Consider the following 17,058-nt stretch of genomic DNA (forward strand, 5'->3'; position numbering starts at 1 on the left):
AATAGTGTCGAAATAACTGGTTATCTAGATGTAAACATAAATTTGAGCCCAGGATTCACCTCTGCCCATTAATTTATTTGAGATGAATCATAGCCTAAATGCAAAAGTAAAACTTACAAAACTTCTAAAAAAAAATAAAAGAGGCTTTTTTTTAGCCTTTGTTTAGACAGAGACCTCTTAGAACCCCAAACCCCAAAATAGACACCATGACAAGTAAAAATCTTTGCTTATCAAAGGCTATCTTCAAAAAAATGTATAGGCAGTTTCCAGACTGCATGAAAACATTTGCAATGCGTATATGTCTGACATATATGTCTAACAAATAACTCTGTAGTCAAAACGTATAAAAAACTCCAAAGGAAGGTAACCACTCAACTTTTAAAATAGGCAAAAACCATTAATGCACATTTCATAAAAAAAAGACACTGAATAGTTAAAAACCACATAAAGAGTTGCTCAATATATATTATTAGTCACTAGGGAAATGCAAATTAGAACCACAATGAGATACCACTACACTCTCATTGAAAGTAGGCCAAAATTTTAGGAACTAACAATATCAAGTATGTACTGGCAAGACTGTGGAGCAACTGGAACTCCCCCAGATTACTGACAGGAGTGCAAAATAGTACAACCACCATGGAAAACAGTGTGGCATTCCACTTCTAGGTGTTTACCCAGCAGAAATAAAAATGCATATATACCAAAAGACCTGACAGGAGCTTAACTTATAAATGCTAACTGGAAACCCAAAGTCTATCATCAGATGAGTAAATTAAAATTATAGGATATGCACACAATGAATATGTACAACAACAAAAAGAAACAAACTACCTACATGCAACAACACTGATATATCTCAAGAACAATACACTTAGTAAAAGAAGCTAGCCACAAAGGAGCTTGGTTTCATATATATGCCTTTTCAGAACAGGAAAAAGAAATCCATAATGACAGAAAGCAGATCAGTGACTACCAAGCACCAGGGCTGGTGAGAAACTGACTGGAAAGATTTACAAAGACAATTCTTCCAGGGGTGTGGATTACATGAGTACCTAGATTTGTCAGACGTCAACAAACTCTACATTGGAGATCTCTAAATTTTACCTAAATAAATCATGCCACAATGAAGAAAGAAATCTATAGATATAGGTGGGTATGCATAAGGAGGATAATTTTGCTAAAATATTGACAACAGAGTTACAGGTATTTTTTCTTATAATTTTAAGATTTAGTTTAATAAATTACCATTACTTATGTTTAAAACAAAACAAAACAAAACGAAAAACAGGTCAAGCTCTCAAGGATAGCCTCACCAAAAAGGTGACATCTGAACAAAGACCGAAAGAAGTAAGGGAGGTAAATGTATGGATATATGTGGGAAGAGGAAACCTGAGGTGTAAAAGCCCTGAGGTTTTGAGAAGTGACATGACTGACTTACATTTTAATAGGCTCACTCTGGATAGAGTATTTAGAATAGAGAAGGAGGCAAGGGCAGAAATAAGGTAATCACAGAGCTACTACAGTAACTCAGGTGACAGATGATAAAGGCTTGGTTCAGGGGAAGCAGTGAAGTTAACAGAGAGGTAGTCAAATTTTGAATATATTTTAAATCAAAGCTAACACTTGTAGTAGGACTGGATGTGAGATGTGGGAGAAAGAGAAAGGTCAAGGAAGGGTTTTGGCCATACAGATGCTAGAATAAAGTATCTATTTACTGAGACAGAGAAGACTATGGGGCCAAATAGGGGTTCTGAAGACAGCAGGAGCTTGTGTTTGAGTAAAACTGAAGATATAAAATCGGTAGTGATCACCAGGTAGAGGACATTTAGAGCCACAGATAGTGGGAGCTTACCAAGGGACTATGGACATAGAGGGAAAAAAGAGCTTACAAAAATGGGCTGGATAGCATTTCGGTGTGTAGGAGATCAATAAGTTCTTAACATAAACTAGAAATGAAGGTCAGTAATACCCTCAAGTATGCTGTCAAACTACTTTTAGAAACTTAGAGGGATCTCAAAAAATACAATCAAAAAAGCCTTTTCTATTCTTTGCTTGAATGAATACTCTGAAAGTTTTGTTGATTCTGTAAGAGGAGATGGACACTTTTGATTCCAATCTGACATTGGAAACTACAGAGCAATAGCTATCATTCACCGTTATTCTAGAACTAAATTTCTATAATCCCATGGAATCAAGCTTCTCCAACTTTGAAAACATTTGCTAATAAAGGTAAAACAACACATTTAGATTACCTTCTCCCAAATATCAAAAATCATCTACTACTGAGGAACTACATTTGTGTCCTGAATAAGACTCCTCAGTCATCAGATGATGCTCTAAGCATGTGAGGTAATGATGTACTACATAGCTGCCTGATCCTCAGATGGCACTTTGGAGGCTGATGATAAACTACGGGTCTGACAACTCACTTTCCATTTCAAGATATTTCTTGAACTTTTTCTTGTTGTGACAGCAACCAAATTGATTAAACCTAGTCATGGGATTTGACACTACAGCCAGCAGACTTCTATTTGTTGATTGCTATTGATTTTCTTTGATACCTCATTTAAAAATCAATAGCTGGAAAGAAAAATAGGCTTAGTTTACACATACTTAAACATACTACTGTATGCTGGAGGAGGCACAGGTTTGGCAAGGCTTTGGCATCCAATTATAAGAAGAGCTCTTAACAGGTGAAAGCAAGGGCTTTAGATCGATACGCAGTTTTCTTTCTCAATCAAAGAAAGTGGCTATAAATTAGGCTCATCAGTGTTATTTTCAAGGCTTTCTCAAATCAAACAAATGTAAACTTTTTGGGAGGGCACAGGGTCTTCCTTAGATATACATTAGCAAGGATATACCACTGACAGTTTTTGTTTTCTTTTTAAGGATATTTATGGGTACCTGGAGTTCATCCGGGCTTTTATCTTTTTGGCTTTTTTTTTATTTTTCTGCCGTTCTTCTCCATCTTTCAACGGCTCTGGTAGAGCTACACTTTCAACCACAATGTCAATAATATACTTCTTTAACGAAAGATGCTCCTGCAAGATAAATAAATGATAATAATAATGATGATGATGGTTAAAAACTAACATAGCATTGCTACAGACTATAGTGAGTATAAAATAGTATACAGATAAAAGTAAAAGTAATCTTTATGAAATTCTGTTCTTCACAATTCCTTTGGAAAACACTGAAGAAATTGTATTACTTAAGATTTTCATTGACTTATCAAACCTTTTCTGTATATCAATTGTGATAAATGCTAAGGACACAAGAACATATCCCTATCCCTCACAACCACACAGTGTAGAAAGAGACGTAAAAAAAAAAAAAATCTGTAATATCAAGTAGTAAGTGCCAATTAGAAAGGTGCGGTGCTATCAGTGCCCAAAAGGGAAACAAAAGCAATGTTCACTGGGGTATGAGGAAAGGCTTCAAGAAGGAAGTACCATGTCTGCTATCCCTTCAAGAAGGAAGTACCATGTCTGAATTTGAACACACAGATATTAGATATACGTGTGTTTCATTGGGCTGGGAGTTAGGAAAGGTGGCAGAAAGGAAAAAATTAAAAAGGCATTTCAGAAAACACAAACAGAGATGAAAGTAGAATGTGATTACTGGCAACAGAGATGTGGTTTGGCTGGAGCACACAGAGTCTGGCCTCACGTCCCTCCTTATCAATGTTAGATTTTATAGCCCATCACTATAATCACTTCCTTGCATGTACACAGCATGTATATTCCCTTTCCCTCTTTTCTTTATTCATACTTGCATGGCAAAATCCCAGTTCTAAATCCAACTCCCTCCCTACTCTGCCCATACCTGGCCAGATTAATGTGGCTATAATTATGAACTTGTTGGCTACTTTCATTTTAAATTTATGATGTTATATCTCATATGGTCTCTAGTATTGCCAAGCAATCAAGGAAACAAACTATTTTCTTTACACATTCTTCTCTAGAAATTATTTTAGACCTTCTCCTCAAATTTTTAACACCCTTAGCCCTGTAGATCACTTCCTCTTTCCTGACACTTTTTCTGCACTAGGCTTCCAGACATTACACTGTCTTCCTAACTAACCAGCTGCACCTTCTAAGTATTCTTTGTTGAATCCTTTTGCTCTGCATGGTAAATGTTGGAGTGTCCCAGAGCTATATACTTCTCTATCCAAACCCATTAATCGAGTGCAGTGACTTGAAATATTATTTATACACAGGCAATTTCCAAATTTTTAGCTGTAGTCCTGACCTCTCCGCTGAACTCTACTCCTATAGCAAACTGTCTGCTAAAAATCTCCACTTAGATAAAGCATTTCCAATATAATAGTCCACAACAAAATGCTTATGCTCCCCAAATACTCTTCCCAGAATGTTTCCTGTTTCAAATGCATCTAGAAAAAAATAACCCAGGTCTCAAATCCAATGAAAGCAATAATATAAAAAAAGATAATCCTCTTACCGTATCTTCTAAGGATACACGGTATAAAGCAATCATATGAAATCATTATCCATGTTATCATTTTTGAATACTTAATACATAATCAGCAAACGGTTAATCTGAACACATTATTTCCTATAACCATCACAATCCCATAAAACAGGTGGCAATATGTTTACATTTTACAAGATACTTAACAATGGCTCAGAGAGGTTTGGAATTATGTCCACAGTCACAAAGCTCAAGATCAAGCTAACTGACTTCAGAAGACCTAGGTACATTCCTCCCCCTAACACTGCCAATGTAGACTGAGTCTGACATGTAAATATCCATTTCTGCATCAAGTAAAAGGAATATTCTAAATGACACCAACGTTATGAAAGGTTGAATTATACTATTTCAGTTATATATAAATATCATTTACATATCTAATAGAATCTAATAAGGATTCTTAAACACAAAGGTAGACACTATATAGAAAAACTTGGACTCTATCCAGAACTATCAGAACTCATATCTTTTTAAAGAACAATATATTTACATAAACACATGTGAATAATGCACTCACATTAATGTTAACATTTTCAAAAATCTCAAAACTAAAAACAAATGAAAATATATTTTTGTTTGACTTAATAATAAGTTTTATCTTTAAAATAATTTTTTAAATTTATTTTGAGAGAGAGAAGGAAACAGAGCACACCAGTGGGGGAGGGACAGAAAGAGAAAATCCCAAGCAGGCTCCACACTGCCAGCACAGAGCCTGATGTGAGGCTCAAACCCATGAAGTGTGAGATCATGACTTGAGCTAAAGAGCCAGACACTTAACCAACTGAGGCACCCAGGTACCCCAAATTAAGTTTTATCCTAATACAAAATCAATATGTGTTAATTATAGAAAATATAAAAATTAAGAAATAAAAAATCTCATATAATACTAACACCTAAAAATAATTATTTGAATACATGCTTCTATTTTATTTGTGTGTGTGTGTGTGTGTGTGTGTGTGTGTAAATGTGGGATATATCATTTATAATATACATTTTTAAAATTTAACATTTCAAATACACTGTATTAAATAATATTCTACAACATAATCTAGTAGCTGTAAGTTATTCCATTTCATGAATATACCTAATTTTACTAAATGTTTTATGTTAGATATCTGGATAATTTTTATTATCAATTATAAATACCAGTGCAACAAATATTCCTACAGTTAAAATTTTAAACACATAATCTATTTTTTCCTTATGATCAAATCATAGAACTAAGAATCCTACTAGAGCTGAACTGAAAATCCTAGAAATGAAATTCCTAAAATATTATACATACTTTAAAGGATTTTTATAAGTGTTCCCAAATTGAACAACCAAACTGGGAATTAATTTACATCCCCACAGTGATTTGCCAGTACCTAGTGTTTCTATTTTGTTTGTAAATCTAACAATTTGTTGGCTAAAATACTGGTGTTAGTATGTTGGACCATTTGTATTTTGTCCTCTGTGACTTAAAATGTGTCTTTTGTCCAGCTTTCTATAAACAGATTTCAAGATTTTATATATCTCCTTCTAGTGATTTGCATTATATTTTTGCTTATATAAAAAAACAGATCAATTTTGAGTGATAAAAGAAACATACTGTGGGATGTGACAGAGAATAATTAATAGTCATTTTTCCATTAAAACTATGAAGACTTTATACAGGGAGGTACTGAGATGGCTTCTGAAGATGGAAGGCATATATAAAGGTTTTTCAACATTAAGGAGTGGTTAATGAAATTATGGCATATTTCCATGAGGAAATCTTAGTCATTAAAATCCTTATAAACAAACGATTATGAATAGATGAAGGCAGTGGCAGCAAAGTTTTAGATTCTCTCTAGGGGTATCTGGGGGGCGGAGTCAGTTAAAAGGCCAATTTTGGCTCAAGTCATGATCTCGCAGTTTTTAAGTTCAAGCTCCATGTTGGGTCCTGTACTGAGAGCTCAGAGCCTGAAGCTTGCTTCAGATTCTGTGTCTCCTTCTCTCTCTGCCCCTGCCTGTCATCCTCTGTCTCTGTCTCTATCTCTCTCTCAAAAATAAATAAACATTGAACAATTTTAGATTCTTTCTAAATTATATAAAACAGAAAAAGCAATTACATATCAACAGCAAAACCCACAGAAAATATTTGCAACAAAATAAGGTGATAATGTATCCTCATAAACCCCACACAGAAGTAGGTGAGACCATGCAGGTCAGAGTGGCTAAAATGAGCACATCAGGAGACTACAGATGCTGGTGAGGATGTGGAGAAACGGGCACCCTCCTACACTGTTGGTGGGAATGTAAACTGGTGCAGCCCTTCTGGAAAACAGTGTGGAGGTTCCTCAAAAAATTAACAATAGAACTCCACTATAGCCCAGCAATAGCACTGCTAGGAATTATTTTTCGTTTTAATGTTTTATTTTATTTATTTATTTTTTAAATACTTTATTGTCAAGTTGGTCTCCATATAACACCCAGTGCCCGTCCCAACAAGTGCCCTCCTCCATACCCATCCATACCCTTTCCCTCCCCCCACCCCATCTGCCCTCAGTGTGTTCTCGGCATTCAAGAGTCTCTCATGGTTTGCCTCCCTCCCTCTCCCCCACTATTTTTCCCCTTCTTCTCCCCCATGGTCCTCTGTTAAGTTCCTCCTAATCCTCCTATACATGAAAGCATATGGTATCTGTCCTTCTCTGCCTGACTTATTTCACTCAGTGTAACACCCTCAAGATCCATCCACGTTGCTACACATGGCCAGATTTCACTCTTTCTCATTGCCATGTAGTATTCCATTGTATAGATAAACCACATCTTCTTGATTCACTTGTCATTTGATGGACACTTAGGCTCTTTCCATGATTTGGCTATTGTTGAGAGTTCGGCTACTAACATTGGGGTACATGTGCCCTATGCATAGCACTGCTAGGAATTTACCCAAGGGACACAGGAGCGCTGGTGCATAGGGGCACATGTACCCCAATGTTCATTACGCAGCACTCTAAACAACAGCCAAAACATGGAAAGAGCCTAAGTGTCCATCAACTGATAAATGGATCAAGAAGATGTGGTTTATCTATAAAATGGAACGCCACATGGCAATGAGAAAGAATGAAATCTGGCCATGTGTAGCAACGTGGATGGACGTTGAAGGTGTTATGCTGAGCGAAATAAGTCAGGCACAGAAGGACAGATACTATATGTTTGCATGTATTAGGAGGACTAGGAGGAACTTAATGGAGAACCATGGGTGAGAAGAAGGAGAAAACTAGTGGGGGAGAGGGAGGGAGGCAAGCCATGAGAGACTCTCGAAGGCCGAGAACAAACTGAGGACTGATGGAAGTGGGGGAGGGGAAGGGAGGTGATTGGCATGGAGGAGAGCACTTGTGGGAATGAGCACTGGGTGTTACATGGAAACCAACTTGACAATAAACTACTAAAAAGAAAAAAAAATAAGTAGGTGAGAGCAAATTACCAACACATCAGCAGGGTTTCAGTATCTTTGAAGGAGAAATCAAAGGGAAACAAAAAAGTGAATAATGAACTTCATATCAGAATTCTAGAAAAGGAACCATTTTCCACTGGAAAATTCAATTGGCCAATTTGAGAACAGCATATAAAATGAAGAGAAGTTTGCCCACTCCAATGGCAGTGAATGAAACAGAAAGATACATTAAGGACTTAAAACTTTGGTGAAGGCTAGCCCCAGTGAACTCTCAAAACTGAGCCATGGGAGAAACTGCTGCAAAAGGAATTTAAATGAGCCAACTAGAGATAATAAAGATAAAAGGGGAAATCCTAGACAAAAGAGAGCAAGGAAACAGAATGAAGAAATTTCAGAAATCAAGTTACTCTATTTTATACAAAAATAATAGAAAAGGAGCTCCAGGAAACTTTAACAGCTATGCCGAATCACAACTCAATCTAAACGTCTCATAAAACTAATTCCACATAAAAGTATCAAGGCCAATAGCCAAAACTACTTAAAAAATAGCTAAAATTAAGCAACAATACAAACAATGAAAATACGCCAAAAACATGCATGGACTAAATAATAATGTTAGTCCCCATTTCAAAATAAGCTAAAACAAAACTTTCAAGGAGTATAAGGCGTGAGAAAACAACACAAATCACCATCTCAATAATTCAGAATTTAGGTCATGAGATTCAAAGAAGATTGAAAATGAAAAATTAACATTTAAAGAATGTTAATAAAATAGAAGACACAGAAGAATGAACAAATAATGCTTCAGACAAAAACAGATGAAAGGAGAAAAATGTTTATATCCAAAGAAATGAAGACAAAGGATTTGAGAATAAGTGGAAATGTGAAAGCTGGGCAAAGATGCAAATAAAAGTCTGTGAAAAAGAAAACCAAAGCTAGGGAAGAGATCAAATAATAAAAACTGTAATTCAAGAAAACTGTCTGAAGAGAATATAATTAAATGCTAAACGAGTACACTGCATGCACAAAAATATTGACCCAGAGCAGCTAATGCCAAGATATATCCTATTACAATTTCTGGGCTTAGAAGAAAAAGGAAAAATTATTTGAACATATAAGGGAGAACGCAACTGAGTTGCGAGGGAAAATTAGATTATTAGTAGTCTTTTTGATAGCAACATTTTATGCCAGAAGAAAATGAAGTAATATATTTAGTATTTCCAAATAAAGAAATATGAGCTAAAGATTTTATATCTAGTAAAACCAACTTCCAGGAATAAAATCACAGATAAATGTTATCAACATTAAAAAAAAACCTCAGAGAATATTATATTCATAAGATCCTCCTGCAGAGTTAACTAAAGAACAAGCTTAGAGGCCAAGAGGCCTTAGAGGCCAAAGGAAGATGGAAGAGGAGGAGGATCCTAGGCTCACACAGGTACCCCTAAATAACAAGCACATGAACATAAATAACCCAGATATCAGAAGACTGGCAACTCTTCAAAGCTAAATGTAGAGAAGAGAGTAGAAAGGGTGGACACATGGTCAAGAGCCACATGACCCACACTGCAATATAGCACAGAAGCAGAAGTTTGAAAGACACCTGGTGTTTATGGGAGTGAGGTTTGTTTACTATCTCAGAGCATGTGCTGGAGGTGCAGGAGTCTTGGGGAGACTTCTCCAAGAACATAAGAGCTGGCAGTGCCATTTCCCTACCCTCCCCAAGATACAGGGACACATGGGAACCAGCACAGCCCAAACACTCCACCTAGCTTGCTAACAGCAGGCACTGCCTTCACATTGTCCTATGGACCCACACCTTCCAACACACCCTTGACAGGAGTCCAACCAAAGTAGTACCACAAGTGTTACAGTGTGTATGTGGCCCTGAAAGGGCATCAGCATCATACCAAAGAGACTCATACCCAGAGGAGAGGGGCAGAAAACCACACAAACCAGTAAGATAGCAGCCCCAGCAGTGGGCCGGAACAGACATCTGTTCTGACTGCAGGCCCTACCCACCGACCAAAGCTTCTAAGAAGACAACACAGGGCACGTGCCCTGTAGTTTGGTGCTATGGTGGGTCTAACAAATGCATGGTTTGAGCCAACTCAAGCCTAAGGCAAACCCACACTGGCCCACTAACAACACAGAGACGAAATCCTGACCACAAAAAACAAACAGCTATTGCAGATTACTATGCTTATAGCAAACCCAGCTCAGACATAATAGCAAAGCATATGCAATGCACATAGGAGATACCCATGAAGCACCAGATTCAGGTGAACAGGGGACATTGAGCTATAGGGCACTGTGGCACCTCTTCATCATAAGTAAGGGCAGGAGCTGTAGCTGATTTTCCTAAACATAGAAACAAACACAGAGAGTCAGATAAAATAAGAAGACAGAGGAATATGTCTCAAATGAAAGAACAGAACAAATCAGAGTAAGAAGGCTAAATGAATGAACATAAGTAATATGGCTGCTAGAAATTTAAAGTAATAGTCAGAAATAGTGGAGGACCTTAGTAAGACCCTCAACAAAGAGACAGAAAACATAAAAAAGAACCAATCAGATGTGGAAAACTTAGTAATTAAAATTAAAAATACACTAGAGCTAATAAATAGTAGATTAAAATAATGGATGAGCAACCTGGATGACATAGTAATGGAAAGCAATCAGGCTGAACAGGAGAAAGAAAAAAGACAAATAAAAATTGAGAATAATAAAAGGAACTCAGGGACACCATCAATCATAATAACATCTGCATTATAGGGATCCCAGAAGGATAAGAGAGAGAAGAGGGAACAGAAAGTTTATTTGGAGAAATAATAGCTGAAAACTTCCTGAATCTGGGGAAGGAAAAAGAAATCCAGATCCAGGAGGCACAAATATCCCAAAACAAAATCAACCCCAGGAAGTCCAAACAAAACCACACAGTAATTAAAATGGCAAAACGTAGTGATAAAGAGAATTTTAGAAGCAGCAAGAGAATAGAAAACAGTTACATACAAGGGAAACCCCATAAAGCTATCAGTTAAAATTTCAAAAGAAACTTTGCAGGCAGGAAAGGAGTGGCATGATATATTCAAAGTGCTGAAAGAAAAAACCTGCAACCAAGAGTACTCTATGCAGCAAAAAGAGGCAAAGAGTTTTCCAAACAGAAGCTAAAGAAATTTATCACCATTAAGCCAGACTACAAGAAATGTTAAAGGACATTCTTTGTGGAAAGTAAAGACCATAAGCAGGAATAAGAAAAGTAGGAAGTTGGGGCGCCTGGGTGGCTTAGTCGGTTAAGCGTCCGACTTTCGCTTAGGTCATGATCTCGCAGTTTGTGGGTTCGGGCCCCACGTCAGGCTCTGTGCTGACCGCCAGGTCAGAGCCTGGAGCCTGTTTCAGTCTGTGACTCCCTCTCTCTCTGACCCGCCCCTGCTCACACTGTCTCTCTCTCTCTCCTAGAAATAAATAAAACATTAAAAAAAAAAAAAAAAAAGAAAGAAAGAAAAGTAGGAAGCACAAAAGCAGCAAAATTAAGTATATCTATAAAAATAAGTCAAGGGCTTCACAAAATAAGAAGATATAAAGTATGATGCCATACTCCTAAAATGTGGTGGGGAGAGAAATAAAAATTAAGTGATTTGAGAATGGGTTCAAACTTTATAGATGGCTATATGTATATTATACATAAACCTAATAGTAATCACAAATCAAAAACTGTTAACAGATATACAAAAAATAATGAGAGAAATCCAACTACATTACAAAAGAAAGCAGGACACTGTGAGAGAAGAGAGCAAGAGAAGAAAGAAACAGAGAAAAATTACAAAAAAGCTAGTAACTAAATGGCAAAAAGTACATACCTATCAATAAATACTGTGAATGTAAATGGAAACACCAGTCTAATCAAAATACATAAGAGGACAGAATGAATAAAAAGGAAGGCCAATCCATATGCTGCCTGTAAGAGACTTATTTCAGACCTAAAACACAAGAAGATTTAAAGTGAAGGTATGGAAAAGCATTTATCATGCAAATGGTATTAAAGTAAAGCCAGAGTAGTAATGTTTTTACTGGACAAAATAGACTTTAAAACAAAGATGCGCCAAGAGACAAAGAAGGATGCTATATAATCATAAAGGGAACATCCAACAAGAATATATAACAATTGTAAATATTTATGCACCCCACAGGAAAGCACTCAAATACATAAAGCTACTATGAACAAACATGAAGGAAGTAATCGATAATAATTCAGTAATGGTAGGGGGCTTTAAAACACCACTTACATCAATGAACACTTCGTCCAAATAGAAAAATCGACAAGAAAACTGGATTTGAATGACACACTAGACCAGATGGATCTAAGAGATATATTCAGAACATTCCATCCTAAAACAGAATATAATTTCTTTTCCAGAATATTCTTCATAATAGATCATATATGGCCAAAAAACAAGTGTCAACAAATTCAAAAAGAGGAAGTCATTTTTTTTTACTTTTTCTGATCATATCTTTTCTGATCACAATGTTATGAAGCTAGAAATTAACCAGAAGAAAAATTCTAGAAAGAATATAAATACATGGAAGTTAAATAACATGCTATTAAGCAATGAATGGGTCAATCAAGAAAGCAAGGAGGAAATAAAAAAAAAACATGGATACAAATGAAAATAAATACACGACGGTCGAAAATCTTTGGGATGCAGCAAAAGTAGCGCTAAGAGGAGGTTTACACTAGTACAGGCCTATGCAAGAAGCAAGAAAAATTTCAAATAAACAACATAACTTTATATCTAAAGCAGCTAAAAAAAAACCCCAAAAGAACAAAACCCTAAATCAGTAGAAGGAAGGAAATGATAAAGATTAGAACATAAATAAATAAAACAGACACTAAAAAACCATAGAACAGCTCAATAAAACCAGAGGCTTGTTTTTTCAAAAAAAAAATTTGATAAACTTTTACCCAGAGTCATCAAAATAAAAAGAGAGAGGACTCAAATAAACAAAATCAGGAATGAAAGAGAGAAATAACAACCAATACCACAGAAACACAAATAATTATAAGAGAATAAAATTAAAAAGTACATGCAATGGCAATGAGAAAAAATGAAATCTGGCCTTGTGTAGCAACATGGATGGACCTTGAGGGTGTTATGCTGAGCGAAATAAGTCAGGCAGAGAAGGACAAATATCATATGTTTGCACGTATAGAAGGATTAGGAGGAACTACTGAGGACCATGGGGGAGAAAAAGGGGGGAAATGGTGTGGAAAGGGGGAGAGGCAAACCATGAGAGACTCTTGGATGCTGACAAAAACTGAGGACTGATGGATGTGGGGGGTGGGGGATGGGCACGGAGAGGGGCACTTGTGGGGATGAGCACTGGCTGTTATATGGAAACCAACTTGACAATAAACTATTTGTAAAAAAAAAAAAAAAAGTACATGCAAACTAATTGGACAATGATGAAGAAAAGGATTAATTCTTAGAAACATATAACCTACCAAAACTCAATCAGGAAGAAACAGAAAATTTGAAAAGACTGATTACAAGCAATGAAAGTGAATTACTAATAAAAAAACCTCCCAGCAAACAAAACTTTAGGGCCAGATGGCTTGACAGGTGACTTCTATCAAACATTCAAAGAAGACTTAGTATCTATTTTTCTCAAACTAAACAACAGAAGAGTAAAAAAAAAAAACAAAAAACAAAAAACAACCTTCCAATCTCATTTTATGAGGCCAGCATTACCATGATATCAAAACCAGATGACAACACTAAAAACAAAGAGAATGTCAGGCCAGTATCTCTAATAATAATACATGCAAATATCCTCAACAAAATATAAACAAATTGAATCCAAAAATACGTTAAAAAATTATTCACCATAACCAAGTGGGATTTATTCCTTGGATACAAGAGTGTTTCTTTTTTTTTTTAACTTAAAACATTAGTTTTTATTTTTAAAAATGTTTTTTGACAATTTCAGTTTATTTTTGTTTGTTTCTTTCATAGTTTATTGTCAAATTGGTTTCATATAACACCCAGTGCTCATCCCCAGAAGTGCCCTCCTCCATGCCCATCACCCCTCTTCCCCTCCCCCCCACCCCCATCAGCCATCAGTTTGTTGTCAGCATTCAAGAGCCTCTCATGGTTTGCCTCCCTCCCCCCAATTATTTTTCCCCTTCTCCTCCCCCATGGTCCTCCATTAAGTTTCTCCTAAAACACCTATAAGTGAAAACATATGGTATCTGTCCTCCTCTGCCTGACTTATTTCGCTCAGCATAACACCCTCAAAGTCCATCCATGTTGCTACACATGGCCAGATTTCATTCTTTCTCATTGCCATGTAGTAGTCCATTGTATAGATAAACCACATCTTCTTGATTCATTCGTCAGTTGATGGACATTTAGGCTCTTTGCATGATTTGGCTATTGTTGAGGGTGCTGCTATGAACATTGGGGTACATGTGCCCCTATGTATCAGCACCCTTGTATCCACAAGGGTGTTTCAATATTCACAAATCAATCAATGTAATACATCAAATCAACAAGACAAAGGATAAAAATCATATGATCATTTCAACAGATGCAGAAAAATCATTTGATTAAGTATAATATCCACTCATGATAAAAACTCTCAACATATATAGGTTTACAAGATACATACTTCAACATAATAAAGGTCATCTATGAAAAACTCACAGCTAACAACTAAGCACTTTTCCCTTTTGATCAAGGATGTCCACACAACACTTTTATTCAACATAGTCCTGGAAATCCTAGCTACAGCAATTAGACATGGAAAAGAAACAAAAGGCACCCAAATTGGTACAGAATTAAGTAAAACATTCACTACTTGCAGATGACATGATACTCTATAGAAAAACCCTACAGACAGCATCAAAAGACTCCTAGAAATAATAAATGAACTGATTAAGGTCACAGGACAAAAAACATCAATACACAGAAATCAGTTGCATTTCTATGCACTAATAAAACAGTAGCAGAAAGAGAAATTAAGAAAACAACCCCATTTATAATTGTACCATAAATCACAAAATATGTAGGAATAAACTTTACCAAGGAAGTAAAAGACCTGTATTCTGAAAACTATAAAACACTGATGGAAGAAATTGAAGATGACAGCAACAAATGGAAAAGCATTCCATGTTAATGGATTGGGAGAACAAATATTGTTGACATGGCCATCCAAAAGAAAGCCATCTACAGACTTAATGCAATCCCTATCAAAAAATCAACATTTTCATAGTACTGGAATAAATAATCCTAAAATATGTATGGGAATCACAAAAGGCCCCAAATGGCCAAAGCATCTTGAAAAAGAACAAAACTAGAAGTTTCACAATCCCAGGTTTCAAGATAAACTATCAAGCTGTAGAAATTAAAACCATATGGTATGGCAAAAATAGACATATAGATCAATGGATAAAAACAGAGAGCCCAAAAATAAACTCACAACTATATACGGCCAATTATTTTCCACAAAAGAGGAAAGAATGTGCAATGCAAAAGAGACAATTTCTTCAACAAAGGTGCTGGGAAAACAGTACAGCTACATGCAAAAGAACAAAACTGGACCATTCCTACTATAAACAAAAATAAACTCAAAATGGATTAAAGAACTAAATGTGAGACCTGAAACCATAAAATCCTAGAAGAGAGCATAGACAGCAATTTCTTTGACATTGGCTATAGCAACATTTTTCTAGATAGGTCGCCCCAGGCAAGGGAGACACAAGCAAAAATTAACTATTTGGACTTCATCAATATAAAAGCTTTTGTACAGCAAGGGAAACAATCAACAAAATTAAAGACAACTGTAAAGAATGAGACATATCCAATAATGGGTTAGTATCCAAAATAGATAAAGAACTTACACATGTCAACACCCCAAAAACAAATCCAATGAAAAACTCAGCAGCAGACATGAACAGACATTTCTTCAAAGATGACATACAGGCACATGAAAACATGATGCTCAACATCATGCAGCATCAGGGAAATGCAAATCAAAACCACAATGAGATATCAACTCATTATCTGTCAGGATAGCTAAAATAAAAAATTCAAGAAACAGGTATTGGAGAGGATACAGAAAAAGGAAGACTCATGAACTATTGGTGGGAATGCAAACTAGTGCAGACATTGTGGATAACAGTATGGAAGGTCCTCAAAAAATTGAATACAGATTACCTTTGATCCAGTAATTGCACTACTGTGTAATTACCCAAAGAATACAAAAACACTAATTCAAAAAGACATATGCACCCCTATGTTTACTGCGGCATTATTTATAATATCCAAATTACGGAAGCACCCCAAGTGTCCATCAGCAGTTGAAATGATAGAGATGATGTGGTGTGTATATATATATGTAATATTACCCATATGAAAAAATGAAATCTTACCATTTGAAACAACATGGCTAAATCTAGACTGTATAATGCTAAGCAAAATAAGGCAGTCAGAGAAAGGAAAATATCTTATGTCACTCATATACAGAATTTAAGAACCGAAACAAGTGAACAAAGGAATAAAGAGACAAAGAAACCAGACTCTGAAATACAGAGAACAGGGGGTGACCAGGGGAGATGTGAGTGGGGCGATGGGTGAAACAGGTGAAGGGGCTTAAAAGTATACTCCTCATGATGAGCACTGAATAATGTATAGACTGTTGAATCAGTATACTGTATACCTGAAAATAACAACACTGTATGCTAATTATATTGGAATTAAAAATTTTTAAATAAGATTAAAAGAAAAAAGTTCAAAAATTTAACAAAATAAAAATTTAAGAAGTAAAAAGAAAAAAGAACCCTAGAAAATTAAAATGACTAGAAAGACATAGACATAAGGTCTAGTATTAACAATTACAAACTTATAGAACTAAGACTAACCTGGTAGTTAAAGGGTAAAGAAAAAAGTATATTATGTGCCTCAGATTTTCACAGTATTACTTTTAAAAAGGCAGAAAGAAGGGGTAAAACTTATGAAAAAAATTTTAAACTGTTCTCAGCAATTACATTGGTGGTAGGAATAGTGGTTATATTATTCTAAACTGTTGTGTGTGTAATGTGGGATGAAGTAAAGGAGATTCTGTATATTATAATATTTTTTTTA

At 35.7% G+C, this 17,058-nt stretch overlaps 1 protein-coding gene across 2 annotated transcripts in view; it reads right to left on the minus strand.

Moving 5' to 3' along the window:
* Positions 1 to 17,058, minus strand: part of SCAPER (S-phase cyclin A associated protein in the ER) — a 488,585-nt gene that overhangs the window by 256,012 nt on the left and 215,515 nt on the right. For both annotated transcript variants that reach the window (XM_077780475.1, XM_077780477.1), the window contains exon 21: positions 2,908 to 3,044. In XM_077780475.1, coding sequence (XP_077636601.1) covers positions 2,908 to 3,044 — 137 coding nt within the window. The remainder of the gene's footprint in view (positions 1 to 2,907; positions 3,045 to 17,058) is intronic.

This window comes from Crocuta crocuta, unplaced genomic scaffold (genome assembly GCF_008692635.1).
Source record: "Crocuta crocuta isolate KB4526 unplaced genomic scaffold, BGI_CrCroc_1.0 scaffold310, whole genome shotgun sequence".
NCBI classification, from domain to species: domain Eukaryota; kingdom Metazoa; phylum Chordata; class Mammalia; order Carnivora; family Hyaenidae; genus Crocuta; species Crocuta crocuta.